Here is a 16009-nt window from a genome sequence, read left to right as displayed (position 1 = left end):
TTTGCAATCTGATTGTAACCCTTCATGGCAGAGAGAACTATGAAAATCACAAGGGGACCAGGGGCCAAAAAACGTGACTTCAGTACGATGTTAATTTGAGAAGTGTATTTGGTTCTGAGCTCATGGTTATAGTATTATTTGTCTTTGACAGCAGCAAAGCAATACCTGTTCATCAAAACAAAACCTGTTATTTTTGTTTTAATTGACAAGTAAAAATTTTATATGGTCAAAATATTAGCCAGGGGTGGTGATGGGCCCCTGTAATCCCAGCTACTTGGGAGGCTGAGGCAGGAGAATCTCTTGAACCTGGGAGGCGGAGGTTAGTCACCATCATATACAAAAGATCCGTTGAACTTATTCCTCCTGTGCCTTTTTTTTAAAGTGCCCTTTGACAAACGATTGCATAATCTCTGGTCACTGGTAACCATTATTTTATTCTCTGCTTCTATGAGTTTGACTTCTTTACATTTCACATATAAAGGAGGTGATGTGGTATGTGTCCTGCCTTAGGCCTGGCTCATTTCACTTAACAGAAGATACTCTAAATCTACCCATGTTGTTGCAAATGACAGAATTTCCTTATTTTTCTAAGGCCAAATAGTATTTCACTATGTATCTGTACACCACATTTTCTTTAGCCATTCATTTGTTGATAGGCACTTAGGTTAATTCCATATCTTGGTTTGTTGTGAACAGGGCTGCAGTGAACACGGGCATGCAGACATGTCTTTGACATACTGACTTTTTTCCTTTGGATGTATATTCAGTCGTGGGATTGCTGGTTCTATTTTTAATTTTTGAGGAACCTCAATACTGTACCAATTTACATTCCCACCAACAGTATTCAGGGGTTCCATTTTATCCACATCATCATGACCACTTTTTATTTTTTGTCTTTTTGATATAAGCCATCCTACCAGGTGTAAAGTAGTATCTCACTGTGGTTTTAATTTGCATTTTCCCTGTGATTAGCGATGTTGAATGTTTTTTCTTATACCCATGAGGTTGTTATTTTAAAGACAGCATTTTCATTTTTTTAAACTTTTATGTATTTAAAAACATTTATTTATTTAGCAACAGGATCGCATTCTGTTGCCCAGGCTAGAGTGCATTGGTACTCACTGCAGCCTCCAACTCCTGGCCCCAAGTGATCCTCCCACTTCAGCCTCCCAGAGTGCTGGGATTACAGTGTGAGTGGCGGTGCCTGGCCTCAAAGATAGCATTTAAAGTTACATTTAACAAAACAGATTAAATTCCTAAAAGCACCGTTTTAAAGATTTCCTTTGTGTGACATAAGCCGAGCCCCTACTTTTAAAAATATTTTCTAGGCTTTAGGAAGAGCAGTCATATTTGGAAACATGATATAGTTAGCAAAAAATACAGATTAAAAAATGGGGGAGGGCTGCAATAAAGGGCCATGGTTACACTGCCTGGTAAGTTGGGCCTGGCATAAAAGAGGTGAGTGAGTAGGGTGTCTGTTATGACAGTAAGGGAAGCTGTTCCCCTTGCTAACCAATTGATTACTCTGACAGAATGGAGATGAGAAGGCAGAACCACCTCCTCAGACTTGGTCTTCATTCTGGAAGCATGACAAGGACGAGGAGGAAGACAGAGCTTCCTCATCCTCTGGAACGATTGTTCAGGTAGTGCTAGGCACATCAACCACATTTGGGAGTTATGGAGAGGGTGGGGAGCAGGGACCTCTTTTTGCACCACTTTCTCTTTCCACACTCCTCACCCGCCCCCAGCCCCGAGATGGAGTCTTGCTCTGTTGCCCAGGTTGGAGCGCACTGTCACGATCTTGGCTCACTGCAACCTTCACCTCCTGGGTCTAAGCAAGTCTCCTGCCTCAGCCTCCCCAGTAGCTGGAATTACAGGCACGTGGCACCATGCCCAGCTAATTTTTGTATTTTTAGTAGAGGTGGGATTTCACCACGTTGCCCAACTTCCTACGTTAACTTTGCTTCCTCTCTTTCCCCTTTCCTTTGTTTGGTTTTCAGTCAGCACTGCCTAAACCTTTAAAAGCCCATCTGTAGCTCAGACAAGGAATAAAAATAAGGATGGTAAAGAACTATCTTGTTTGAAGGAGTGTTTAGAGAGGGAACCTACATGGGCTGATTGTTTTTTTTTTTTTTTTTTTTTTTTTTTTAAGACTCGAGACAGAGTTTTGCTCTTGTTGCCCAGCCTGGAGTGCAATGGCGCGATCTTGGCTCACTGCAACCTCCCCCTCCCTGGTTCAAGCAATTCTTCTGCCTCAGCCTGGCCATATAATTTAAATTTTCATAAGAATATACTTTTAGGCCGGGCGCAGTGGCTGATACCTGTAACCCCAGCACTTTGGGGAGCTGAGGCAGGCAGATCACAAGGTCAAGAGATTGAGACCATCCTGGCCAACATGGTGAAATCCTGTCTCTACTAAAAATACAAAAATTAGCTGGGCGTGGTGGCATGTGCCTATAGTTCCAGCTACTCGGGAGGCTGAGGGAGGAGAATTGCTTTAACCCAGGAGGCGGAGGTTGCAGTGAGCCGAGATCATGCCACTGCACTCTAGCCTGGCGCCTGGCAATGGAGCAAGACTCTGTCTCAAAAAAAAAAAAAAGAATATAAAAAAAATTATTCAATGAGACAAAGCATACTTCTGAAAGAATCTACTTAAGTACCTACTTCTCTAGATTCTTTATGTGTTCATTAAGAAGAAAAGTTTGAAGCATGTACATCTTTCAAATAAATACAATCCTGAGGAAGCTGATTTTTTTCTTAATGAACAAACTTTTTTCTAATTGTACCTGACTTCTCGGTGACCTGACTTTTTTGCAAGCAAGTAATTTGTAAAATGAGCAGACACAGAAAGAAGAACTCCAAGACCTTTCCTGGAGCTCTGATTCTTTTCTTTACAGGAAGCATATGGGAAAATAAGCACCTGTGATAATTCCATGGCACAAATCCTCGCACCAGACTCGCCAAACACTGAGCAAGGCTCACAATGTTCCCTAAGGACCAACCAAACAGAAGAGGTAAGTCCCTGGTGGTAGTAAGCAAACTGCTCAGATAGCTGGACTAGCACCTAGAGGTGACCAGTGTTCTGCGTCCTGCAATACCCTGTATGTCAAACCAAGTGTTTCTTGTGAACTTTAACATATGAAGATAATGTGCTGTCAAGCTGTGGAAATGGAAGACTTGTCATCAGATATTTACAAAGAAAATAAGCATGGCATACAGAATTAGATGCTGTTCACTCATTTACCGTTTGTCAACATGACATAGTCTTTCCATTGATGACTACTTTAATCTGTAGATAGAATTTACAGGGGCAAATAAAGTGGAGAAGGGTTAATATTAATGGCCTGTTACATAAGAGGCATTCATAGTTACCTGTTTAACCCTCAGACTGTATAAGGTAGGTTCATACCTACTATGTGTTTACAAATGAAGAAATCAAAATTCAGGGAGCAAAAATATAGCTAGTGGGCCGGGCACAGCGGCTCATGCCTGTAATCCCAGCACTTTAGGAGGCCAAGGCGGGCAGATCACCTGAGGTCAGGAGTTCGAGACCAGCCTGGCCAACATGATGAAACCCTGTCTCTACTAAAGATACAAAAATTAGCCAGGTATGGTGGCACATGTTTGTAATCCCAACTAATCCAGAGGCTGAGGCATGAGAATCACTTGAACCTGAGAGGTGGAGGTTGCAGTGAACCAAGATTATACCACTGTACTCCAGCCTGCCTGGGCAATTGAGCAAGACCTTGTCTTGGAAAAAAAAAAAAAAAAGTCCAGGTTTGGCGGCTCACACCTGTAATCCCAGCACATTGGGAGGCTGAGGCGGGTAGATCATGAGGTCAGGAGATTGAAACCATCTGGCCAACATGGTGAAACCCCGTCCCTACTAAAAATGTAAAAATTGGCTGATCGGGGTGGCGCATGCCTGTAATCCCAGCTACTTGGGAGGCTGAGGCAGGAGAATCACTTGAAGCAGGTAGTCAGAGGTTGAGGTTACAGTGAGTCGAGATCACTGCACTCTAGCCTCATGACAGAGTGAGACTCTGTCTCAAAAAAAAAAAGTATATATATAGCTAGTGAATGGGGGAACAAAGAATCACACCTTGATTATTCTAACCTGCCTTTCTAATTTGGAATCTTGTACCTCAGTGGTTCTCAAGACCCCATCTCAAAAAAAAAAGTGTGTGTGGCATATAATAGGTGCTAAAATAAATTTTTTTTAATAAATAATGAAGGTGGGTGGTAAATCTGTGATTGCAGATAATTAATATTAATAGATTGTTTTCTCAAGTGGCCAAAAAAGGAAAGGGGATCTCAAAGTCTTTATCTGTAGCAATATCTGAAAACTAGAAGGGAATTAATCAGATTACTAGAAATGGATGCCTGGAAGTAAAATCACACAGCTGTTGCTTTAAAAAAAAAAAAAAAACATAACCTGGCACTATGGCTCATGCCTGTAATCCCAGCACTTTGGGAGGTTGAGGCGAGTGGATCACTTGAGGCCAGGAGTTTGAGACCCAGCCTGGCCAACATGGCCAAACCCTGCCTCTACTAAAAATAAAAAATTAACCAGGTGTGATGGCATGTGCTCCTAATCCTAGTTCCTTGGGAAGCTGAGACAGGAGAATCACTTGAACTTGGGAGATGGAGGTTGCAGTGAGATGAGATCATGCCACTGCACTCCAGCCTAGGTGACAGAGCGAGACTCTGTCTCAAGAAAAAAAAAAAAAAAGGATTAAAAAAGAAAATTAAGGCCAGGCATGGTGGCTCACGCCTGTAATCCAAGTACTTTGAATGCCAACATGGGTGGATCACCTGAGGTCGGGAGTTCAAGACCAGCCTGACCAACATGGTGAAACTCCATCTTTATTTAAAAAAGAAAAAGAAAATTAAAACAGGTGAATCCAAGTATAGACCTGATTATATGTGAAGTTCAGAAAAAGCACAACACAAAGGAAAGTTTCTTTGAGAACGCGATTCTTGAAGAAAATTGTAATAATAAATTAATGAAGGCAGGGAAGAAACGGCATTTTGGCCGAAAATAGCAAATGTATGTGAAGATAATAGGTGGTGAAAGGTAAAAAATACAACCCAGAGACACTTGTGCCAGACCAGCTTTCGTAAGATTCATCAGTGCACATGAAAAGGAGCAGCATTCGCCGCCCGGCACGTGTTTGTTACCAGCTACCTATTTTATTCACTCTTTGACACTGAAAGTTCTATGTCTAAACCAAATTCCATAAACGTTGTGAAATGTGCATTTGCCTTGAGTTAGGGTATACATTTGCGAGCATCTCCCATTCGAAGTTTGTCACTTGGCCAGAATTACATTGTATTAGATGCTAACATGTTAATAAAATCTTACAGAAAACACTGTATTTTATCATAATTAATAAAATATTTATTGAGACCAAAAAGTTTATAGAGCAAAATACAAATCCTTATTCCTGAAGGAATTTTTCTGGAAGTATCAATATTATTCTTTCTATATTCTAGGGAAGGATAGATAATACAGTGGGAGGTAAATACTTCTTTGTATCAAATTATCTTTTGCTGCCTGGTTGAATATATTTATTATATAATTACTGGAATACTTTTATTTGGTACCTGGAAGAAAATTTTCTATTGAACTGATAAACAACCCAGTTATTTGAATATAAAAAGAACACAGCACACTTTCTTTATACTATGAGCATCTAGTCCTTAATTCAGTCATATTTGAGTATGCAGAAGGGGAAAGTCATTTTAGGGATTCTCTCTAAGGAATAGGAAAAATGTTTCCAGATTACCCCACTGAGGTTCAGTAGTTGACTCACGCTGTTTTTATTAGGGAAAAGTTTGGATGAGTAATATCGTGTTTTTAAAAAGTTAAAATTTTTATAATCTAGCTATTTGAGAAGATGTTAAGTTAAAATTATGTGGTATATGTTATTGTATCCCTGCTGGTATGTAAAGATCGTGTCTGTTTTGTTTTTCTGTCTGAATAGAGTGTGCAGCAATGTAAGCATTGCTTAATCATGTGTCACGTAACTCTAAACACTGGCCAGTTCCCTCAGATGTTTCAGACACACACACACCCTGTCACTCATATTCTCACCTGTCTCCTGGGGCTTGCTGGCTGGTGAACTGCAGGCCTGTTTGCTTCCTCTGTGCCCGGGAATACTGCACCTGTGTACTCACAGATCGGCTGCTTGGAAACCTGTGGCACCAGGTCACGTGATTGTTGCTATGAGTGTGGAGGTGCCTTTCTCTTTTCTTTCTTCCTTCTTCTGCCCTGATTTTGTTTCTTTTAACTGGGGAAATGTTGTGGGCTCCCAGGTCTTTGCAGGCCCAAGTCTGAAAACTTTGGACTCCCTGCCTTTTCACTGCTGGATTATCTTTGGATTTCTTTTAGGGCACCACACCTCCTATCAAGGTTGCCACTCTGGACTCTTCTGACACGCAAGGAGGTTCAGAGCCCAGAGTGGAGAAAACTAGGCCGGAGGCTGCGGAAGTCCTGCATGCCTGCAAGACCCAGGTGGCCGAGCTGGAGCTGTGGCTGCAACAAGCCAACGTGGCATTTGAGCCGGAAACATTAAACGCAGACATGCAGCAGGTGGTGGAACAGCAGCTGGTTGGGTGCCAGGTAAGACTGAGAAGTCAGAGTTCATGGTTTGCCTCTCCACCAATCATCTGCCAAGACTGGGTGAATTTCTCTTAAAGCAACACTGTTTTTCTTTCTGTTACTCTGACCCTTACATTTATCTTGGCTTCAACTTTTAGTTCTCAGGGTAATTATTTATGGAATGCTTTATGGAAACATCTTATTTGAGGGGACAGTAGTGAGTTAGAGTTAAGACTCTAGAGTCTAAAGCCAGCTCTGTCACATTAACTGTGAGCTTGGGGAAGTGAACTGCTCAGCCTCGTTTTCCACATATAGTAGGTTATCTCATAGGATTTCTGTCAGGATTAAATAAGGTATTTAAAGTAGTGTCATAGGATTTAAATAAGGCATTTAAAGCAGTGGCATAAGATATAAAGTTATCTCATAGGATTTTTTTCAGGGTTAAATAAGGTATATAAAGTAACAAGTGCTTAGTAAATGCTCTTCTTTTATTCACTAAAATTTGTCATTGGAATATTCATTCATTAGATGTTATTAGTGACAAAAAAATTATTCATCAGAAATGAAACCAAATGTCTTGATCTGCAAAATTGAAGATACAGCATAAAAGGGCTTTCCAGCCGTTTTACTAGGAATGCTGTTGGTTTTGCTTGGGAGGGGCAGGGATATATCAACTTCCTTGCCGCTAGTCACTCTGAGTAAAGCTTGCCTGGTCAGCCCAAAGGTTGAGTTTCTAATCCCTCCAGGGAGGGGCTAGAGTGATGACATCGCAACAGTATAATCGAGCGTCACAAGAGCAGAGGCATGCGAGCTACTTGCAAAGGCCTCTCTCCCAGCTGCACTTAGGAGACCAGCCTCGTCTCTACCTTATGGGCCTGTTTGTCTGCCAAGAATGAAGACATCCTCTTGTCTCAGCCCTGCTCCAGGGAGTATTTCCCGCTGTGGCCTGTTATGTTGTTGTGGGTAGCCTGCCTTTGATCCCCAGGTGTACATTCTCCCCTTCTGTTTAAGCCCACAGTCTTACAACATCCAGGAACCAGACGGAGAGGCCAGCCTCCTCCTCCGTGCAGCTCGGCCCCTCTGATCTCAGAAGTCAGTTCTTTTTTTTTCAGGGTCTCATTCTGTTGCCCAAGTTGGAGTGCAGTGGCTCAGTCATAGCTCATTGCACCCTCCACCTCCTGGGCTGAGGTGATCCTCCCACCTCAGCTTCCTGGGTAGCTGGGACTACAGGTCTACACCACTATAACCAGCTACTTTTTGTGGATTTTTTTTGGTGGAGATGAGAGATCTTACTGTATTGTCCAGGCTGATCTTGAACTCCTGGACTCAAGTAATCCACCCACCTCGGCCTCCCAGAGTACTGGATTACAGGCATGAGCTACCATGCCCAGCCCAAAAGTCAGTTCTAAAGGGATAGGTTCACTCAGATACTGGCACTGCCGCTTGGCCTGGCTGATGGGCACAGGTGAGCCTGTGAACGGCATAGAGCATCAAACAGCACAGAGCAATGCTATGCTAAACTGAACTCGAGGCAGTCTGGATTGTGAGTCCCACCCACTTAAGGCCATTCAGGATTGATTTGCCAACTGATAATCTACTGACTGGGTAGACCCTATGTCAACTCCTTGATCATCACCAGAATCCCATATTAATTGCCACTTGTAGTGAGTTCAAGGATTTCCAGGCTGCGCAAGGAAAAGATACCACTACCAGGTGGCAGTAGGACCCAACACCAACAATGCTTTATTTGGGCAGCATTTTGACAGGATTATGATTGTGAGGGACAGGTCTTTACTGCAGGAGACCTTCCAGATGCTAAGGCATAGACTGCGGGTCAGGCCACCACCCAGAAGGGAAGGAGAACCAGGGAGCTCCCAGGGGAGAGGAGAAATAGAGAGGACTTACATGCCTAGCAGTGTCTCAGCGCAGTGGAGGATCTCTGGGTCAGAGAGCTCCAAAGGGCAGCAGAAGCTCGGGATATTTTTATAGCCCAGGGTTAGTCTTATCCATGGCTGGCAGATTTTGGGTGCAGTTTTCAGGGGTACGCAAAGCAGACAGGCTCTAAATGGATTAAAATATGCTTATTCGGGCTGCGTTTAAAGCCATCAAATGTGTAAACATTTGAGTCTGGTGCTGGCACTCTGAACTTACTGCTTCTGACCTGGTTCAAAGAAAGAAACCAGATAGGGGCTAATATACAAGGACATCTTTGGCTCATTTATATAACATAACACATTAAAGTTATTATTGAAACATATAAAACCTTAAAGTGATCTGTAAAAAACACTAAATTCCAGTGGAAAGGCAACCAAAGGACAGGAGCAAACAGTTCAGTCAGAAAAGATTATGGACCAGGCGTAGTGGCTATGCCTGTAATTCCAGCACTTTGGGAGGCCAAGGCGGGTGGATTGCTTGAGGCCAGGAGTTTGAGACCAGCCTGGGCAACATAGTAAGACCTTGTCTCTACAAAATTATAAAAATAAAGAAGTAAACTAACTGGGCATGGTGGTGTATGCCTGAAGTCCCAGCTACCTGGGAGGCTGAGACACAAGTTTCTCTTAAGCCCAAGAATTCAAGACTACAGTGAGCTATGATTGCACCACTGCATTCCAGTCTAGGCTAAAGAGTGAGACACTGTCAAAAAAAAGAGAGAATGGTAAGAAGGGAGAGAGGAAGGATTATGGTTAGTAATTTAATATTTGATAATTGTTTAATCTTGATTATTCAAGATGTGAATTAAAACAGCTGTTTTGTTTCTATATTACGCTAGCAAAAGTTACATCATTCTGGGAAAATGGATCCTCTGATGTCTGGTAGTTCTATCTAATTGGCTCAGTGTTTTGGGAGGTCAGTTGTCAACATATAAGCTGTTCATTTTCTTTGAGCTGAAAGTACCATTACCTGTTTTCTTTTGAGATAGAGTCTTGCTCTGTCACCCAGGTTGGAGTGCAGTGGCACAGTCTCGGCTCACTGCAGTTCCACCTCCTGAGTTCAAGCGATTCTCCCACCTCAGTCTCCCAAGTAGCTGGGATTACAGGCATACTTTACTGTACCTGGTTAATTTTTGTATTTATACCGGGGTTTCACCATGTTGGCCAGGGTGATCTCAAATTCTTGACCTCAAGTGATCTACCTGTCTTGGCCTCCCAAAGTGCAGAGATTACAGGCGTGAGCCTACCATGTCCAGCCAGTACCACTGCTTTTAATTTACCTTCTGAAAATCATCCAAAATGAGAAAAGTAATTACAGAAGCATTGATCACAAAAGTGAAGAACTAGAAACAAAGGGGTAGCAATGGGGAAGGTTTTAAGTGAATCATGGAATATCAACTTGCTGCTGTTAAAATGAAAATCATGAAACGTGTGGAAACACGAAAAACTATGTAGCAGTTAAGTAGGAAAAATAAAACATAAAATTATGCTACATTTTATTTATAGCCACACTACAGTCTATGGGTACATATTGTTCAAACTTCAAGAATCTGTAGAGGATGTAGGTTGAGTAGTTCCACCTTTATCTGTGGGGGTGTGTTACAGGACCCCCAATGGATGCCTGAAGTCACAGACAGTACCCAACTCTATGTATATTATGTTTTTTTTTTTTTGATATGATCACTGAGATGGCTACAGATTGAGTATACCTTATCCCAAAGTGCTTGGAACTAGAAATATTTTGCATTTGGGTTTTTTTTGGGTTGGGGGGGATTTGGAATATTTGCATATACATAATGAGATATCTTAGAGATGGGACCCACGTTTAAACATGAAATTAATTAATTAATTAATTTTAGGGTTAACAGGGTCTTGTTCTGTTACTTAGGCTGGAGTGCAAGGGCATGATCATGGCTCACTACAGCCTCCAACTGCTGGGCTCAAGCAATCCTCCTGCCTCAGTCTCCAGAATAGCTAGGACTACAGGAGTACACCACCATGCCTGGCTAATTTTATTTTTTGTTGAGTTGGGGTCCCACTGTGTTGCCCAGGCTGATCTCATACTCCTGGCCTGAAGTGATCCTCCTGCCTCAGCCTTCCAAAGTGCTGGGATTACAAGTATGAGCCACCATTGCTGGGCCTCATTTATGTTTTATCTATACCTCATACACATACCCTGAAGGTTATTTTATATAATAACTTTAATAATGTTATGTATGAAACAAAGTTCAATTGTGACCCATCACATGAGGCTGGGTGTCGAATTTTCCTCTTCTGGTATGGGACACAAAAAGTTTCAGATTTTGGAGCATTTTTGGATTTTGGATTTTCAGATTAGGGATACTCAACCTGTACTAAGTAACTAAGCGTCCAAGTGCTAGAGTGTGGATATGCTGGACCAAGGGATCATTCACATCCTGGGTGGGATGCAGCAGGATGGTATGCAAGGATGCTGTGCAATTTTATCATGCTATTCAGATGGTGCAAAATTTAAAATGTATAAATGATTTCTGGAATTTTCCATTTAATATTTTTGAGCCATGGTTGACTGCAAACAACTGAAACCACAAAAAGTAAAAGCATGGATAACTGGGCCTATTGTAGCTTGTTTAGATGAAGAAGTTATAGGATGAATTATTTGAAATTTTGTTTTAAAAATAGAGTTTTTTCTTAAGGAAAATGTATAATTCCTTAAATCCTCACAGTGAATGGAACTTGTTCTTAGTCCTGCACCAAGTTTTAGTACAAATGATCATGGTGCTGGAATGTGAGTTTGTGTGTTGTTGCTGACTTGAGTGCCCAGCCAGTTGGCGTGACCAAGCGGGCTGCTGAGCCCCAGGAGAGGGCAAACTTGATCTGTTGAGGAGGAATACAATGACCGAAACTTACTGGGAAACTTACCTCATCCAGCTGATGTATTTTTAGATCTATGTGAATTGGCCGGTTGTATCAATAACTAAGTATTTCAGGTTCCAAATTATTTGGCTTGAAAAAGAGAAAGAAAAGAACAAGGGAAATAATTTTCAAACAGTTACATGGAATTCTTTTTAAAATTTCTACTCCACACTTGGATTGCAACATTAAAGATTAGGAAGGTGGGGGAAAATAAGAACTTTTTAACCACGGACAATGTATGAAGCACTGGCCAAAATTCATGGATTTAATTCATTCTCTCCTCACAATGACCCTAGGAGGTAAGTTCAGTTGTTATCTTCATTTTACAGACTACTAGAGGCACACTCCTCTAAAATAAGGTGCCTATGTTTACACATCTATTAAGTGTCAGGACTGGGATCTGAAACCAGGTAGTCTGATTCTAAGATCTGTATTCTTACCCACTATCCTCTGCTGGATACATTCCACTGTGTTTTGTAAGCTGACTGCAGAGTCACTTACTTAAATGATTTTACAGCGTGACACCCGTAATTGGGGTTGGTTTGGTTGCACCCCTGCTGAAAAGCGCAAGAATTCTATGGAAGTTTCTGTTTTTCCAAGGTTTCTTCCATCCTGTGTTTCTGGGGGTTCTTGTGTATACTCAGGTAAACAGAATAAGTCTGAACTTGTTTGGGGGAACAACACTTATTCAAGACCAACACTATGAGTAATTCAATGCTTTTATTTCCTAGGCTATGCTAACAGAGATTGAGCACAAGGTTGCCTTTCTGTTAGAGGCCTGCAAAGATCAGGGCCTGGGAGATAATGGAGCCACTCAATATGAGGCTGAAGCACTTTCCCTGAAACTGAAAACAGTGAAGTGCAATTTAGAAAAAGTCCAGATGATGCTTCAGGAGAAGCACATTGAAGATCAGGTAACCAATGAGTATTTATGGACATTCATCTTGATATACATACGCAGCAGAGCCGCTAGAAGAGAACTCTGGTTGGAAGTGTTGGACCAGCTACAGAGAAACTCTACTAAGTGTGAAAGAATTACACACGTTAACACTGTAGATGAGTATACTGGCTTGTTACTTTTATTTCATTTTACTTTGCACTTTTCCTGTCTAGGTGGTTGTTGGCGATGGTGGTGGTTTGGTTTGTGTTGGTTTAATGTGGCCGAGTGTTCTTACTGGCAGTGAGCTCTAGCGTCAGGCTTCTTTATAAAAGAAGAATGTATTGTAAAGGAATTTTGTGACTCTAATTGACCAGAAAACAAAGCTTTTGTAGATATGACTAAAATTTGACATCAGAAACATAAACCTGTTTCCAGTATACTTTATTTTTCAGTTGCAAATATTTATATATACTAATTAAAGTATCATATAGTTAAAGTGTTCTTATGATTTTTAAAAGCGGTTTGTGTTTATGAATGCAAATGTGCATCTGAGTAGATCTTACTATATAAGATTTGCATCTGTACTTATGAGTGGTTCCTACTTAGAAACTTTTGTTCACATAAGTGAGACTAGCTGCAAATACATAGGGCATATGGTTCCTCTTTCATCCTAATATGTTCTCTCTTTTTAAAAAAGTATATTTAGCCATAGGGGAAACTTGAATTTATAAGTATAATACTGTTTCTCTTTTTGGTACTTTTTTATTCGGTATTTGTTCTTAAAAAAGGCAATACATTTTCTCGCTTTTAGTAATTCATTGGATGAATTAAGTTGAAGAAATAAGATGATCACTTCACAAAATGTAGTGGTTTTTGAAGTTGTTATGAAATAAGTACATTAAATCCTAGTAGACTGGGCGCAGTGGCTCACACCTATAATCCCAGCACTTTGGGAGGCCGATGTGGGCAGATCATCAGAGGTCCAGAGTTTGAGACTAGTCTGGCCAACATGGTAAAACCCTGTCTCTACTAAAAATACAAAAATTAGCTGGGTGTGGTGGGTGAATCTGTAATTCCCAGCTACTCTGGAGACTGAGGCTGGAGAATCGCTTGAATCCGGGAGGCAAAGGTTGCCGTAAGCCAAGATTGCACCATTGCACTCCAGCCTGGGGGACAAGCATCAAACTCCCTCTCAAAAACCAAAAAAAACAAACAAAAAACCATAGTATATAATTATTGCAAATAACAAAATGCCGTATTTACTTCATATAAAATCTCTCTATGTAGTCCCATTATTAGAATTGAGATAAAGTGGAGTTTATTTTAAAAATAAATAGCCTGTCATTATGAAATGTTTTGCAGCATCCTACCATTCTAAAACGCTCAGAGCCAGAGCATCAAAAAGTTCGCCAGCCAGTGAACCTTTCTGAATTGGAATCCACGGTAACTGAAAGGCCACAATTCAGCAGACAAAAAGATTTCCAGCAGCAACAGGTAATTCTAGCCCCCAACAGTTGCAGAGACAAGAATAAAACTTTTTAACCAGGTAAGGTGGTGCAAACCCACAGTCCTAGCTACTTGGGAGGCTGAGGTGGGAGGATCACCTGTGCCCAGGTGTTTGAGACCAGCCTGGGCAACATAGTGAGACGCTGTTTGAAAAACAAAAAAGGCCGGGCACAGTGGCTCATGTCTGGAATCCCAGCATTCTGGGAGGACAGCGTGAATGGATCATTCGAGGTCAGGAGTTCGAGACCAGGCTGACCAACATGGTGAAACCTTGTCTCTACTAAAAATACAAAAAAATGAGCTGGGCGTGGTGATGTGTCTCTGTAATACCAGCCACTCGGGAGGCTGAGGCACAAGAATTGCTTGAATCTAGGAGGTAGAAGTTGAAGTGGGATGAGATCACACCACTGCACTCCAGCCTGGGGTGAGAGAGTGAGACCCTGTCTCCAGGAAAATAAATAAATAAATAAATAAATAAATCTTTCTATATGGAATTTCTGCAAAGTGTGGTATGTGGGTGCCGCAACTCTGAGAGTTTTCAGCATTTACCATAGCACCTGCTTCGCTTTCAGCTGCTACCACTGGGGACACCATCACTTTGCTCCTTTATTAACTTGCATCTTATATCACCTGTCTTCAGAGTGAACTTCTGTAATTGCAACTGCTTTGCCTGTCTGTTCAAAATATGTTTGTATATCTTTGATGATTTTCTATGTATGCAGTTTAACAGTTATTGTGTGAATATTTTAAATAGGTTTTTGGGAAGTGAGAGTTTATAAGAACAGGGATGCAAGAAAGAGAAATAATCATTAATGATTTAGGAACTGGCTCAAAATTAGATTTTTCTCAACAGAGGAAACTATTGGGTACTAATTGAAAACTTAATGGTTTGGACCATGTGTATCTCATTCAATTACAGGTTCAGGAGTTAAAGCCAATGGAACAGAAAGATTTCATCAAATTCATAGAATTTAATGCTAAGAAAATGTGGCCCCAGTATTGCCAACATGATAAAGCTACAACTCAGGAATCATCTGCAAGGTAAAACATTTCAAAATATAGTTGGACATTCAGGGGTTTTATGATTGGGAGAATTAAGAGTGTTTCTTTTAAAAATTGCTCATAAAACTTTGTAATACAAAATTTTTAGTGTGGATTATTCTCTTCACCTTTTGTTCTTCAAAAGCAACCAGGCATCCAGCCCTGAAAATGACGTTCCAGACTTGATCTTGTCACCCCAGGGCCAAAATGGAGATAAATGGCAATATCTGCGTCATGAACTGTCATCAAAAATAAAGCTCCCACTCCCTCAGCTTGTGGAGCCTCAGGTCAGTCTGCTTCTACATGGTATAAATAGCCTGTTTATCTCTGAAAATCCAACAAGCATTCATCAAATAAACGTGTATATTCTGCAGAAAGCAAAGTTGCCAAGTGAGTTTCTCATTTTCTTGATCTGGAAATCTACATTAGGGACCCCTCCTTTGTGCTTCTCTAGCACCCTGGGCTTCCCTCATCAGAGCTCTTACTACACTATTCACCTCTTTGTTTATAGTCTGTATTTACCATTAGATGGGGAAGAAAGACAGATCATGTCTGCCTGGTTCGCATTTGAGTGCCAAGCACAGTACCTAGGACATCATAGATTCTGTTACTTTTTGTTGAATGAATAAAGGAATGAATATATGTTTTAAGAAACACTTTAAAAACTATACAGTGCTATTTGAGTGTCATTCATTGATCAGAAAATTCTTTGGAATCTACCATGTGCCAACCCCTGTGCCAATGCCACAGGCCTTCCAATTGGCCCTCCTTATCACTGCTGTCACAGGCTCTGTCAGGCTGGCTTGCTGTGTTAGCCACTGCTGCCTCTCTCCAGACAGGTAGCAGGTGAGCAAAACCCTGCCGCACACGAGGCAGGCTTCTGCCTTTCACCATGCACTCACATTGCCTGGGCAAAGGTTACCCATGATTTCCCAATTCCCCAGTCTAATGAGAACTTCTCAGCTGTCCTCTTTCCTGCCAAGGCCCTTACTTGACCATTTAAAGTTAAATCAAACTCACCAGTTGGCCGCTTGCCTTGGTTTCTCTTTATTACTCTGTAACATGTACATAGATCTGTTGCAAAGATGAGAATTCCATTCATTATTAGTTCTTTCCCCAAGCAGAGTCATCTACCACCTCACTCTGTTTCGT

At 41.3% G+C, this 16009-nt stretch overlaps 1 protein-coding gene across 8 annotated transcripts in view; it reads left to right on the top strand.

The window, feature by feature from the left end:
* Nucleotides 1-16009, top strand: part of SYNE2 (spectrin repeat containing nuclear envelope protein 2) — a 390475-nt gene that overhangs the window by 264551 nt on the left and 109915 nt on the right. For 7 of the 8 annotated variants that reach the window (XM_074393137.1, XM_074393136.1, XM_074393135.1 and 4 more), the window contains 7 exons: nucleotides 1533-1643; nucleotides 2898-3014; nucleotides 6395-6625; nucleotides 12162-12344; nucleotides 13673-13804; nucleotides 14736-14857; nucleotides 15003-15144. In XM_074393137.1, coding sequence (XP_074249238.1) covers nucleotides 1533-1643; nucleotides 2898-3014; nucleotides 6395-6625; nucleotides 12162-12344; nucleotides 13673-13804; nucleotides 14736-14857; nucleotides 15003-15144 — 1038 coding nt within the window. Of the gene's footprint in view, nucleotides 1-1532; nucleotides 1644-2897; nucleotides 3015-3037; nucleotides 6241-6394; nucleotides 6626-12161; nucleotides 12345-13672; nucleotides 13805-14735; nucleotides 14858-15002; nucleotides 15145-16009 lie in introns of those variants that run through there. The other variant, XM_074393140.1, reaches the window with a different exon arrangement.

This window comes from Saimiri boliviensis, chromosome 2 (genome assembly GCF_048565385.1).
Source record: "Saimiri boliviensis isolate mSaiBol1 chromosome 2, mSaiBol1.pri, whole genome shotgun sequence".
NCBI lineage: Eukaryota > Metazoa > Chordata > Mammalia > Primates > Cebidae > Saimiri > Saimiri boliviensis.
Note: the sequence above shows the minus strand (reverse complement) of the source record. Positions and strands in the feature narration are given on the sequence as shown.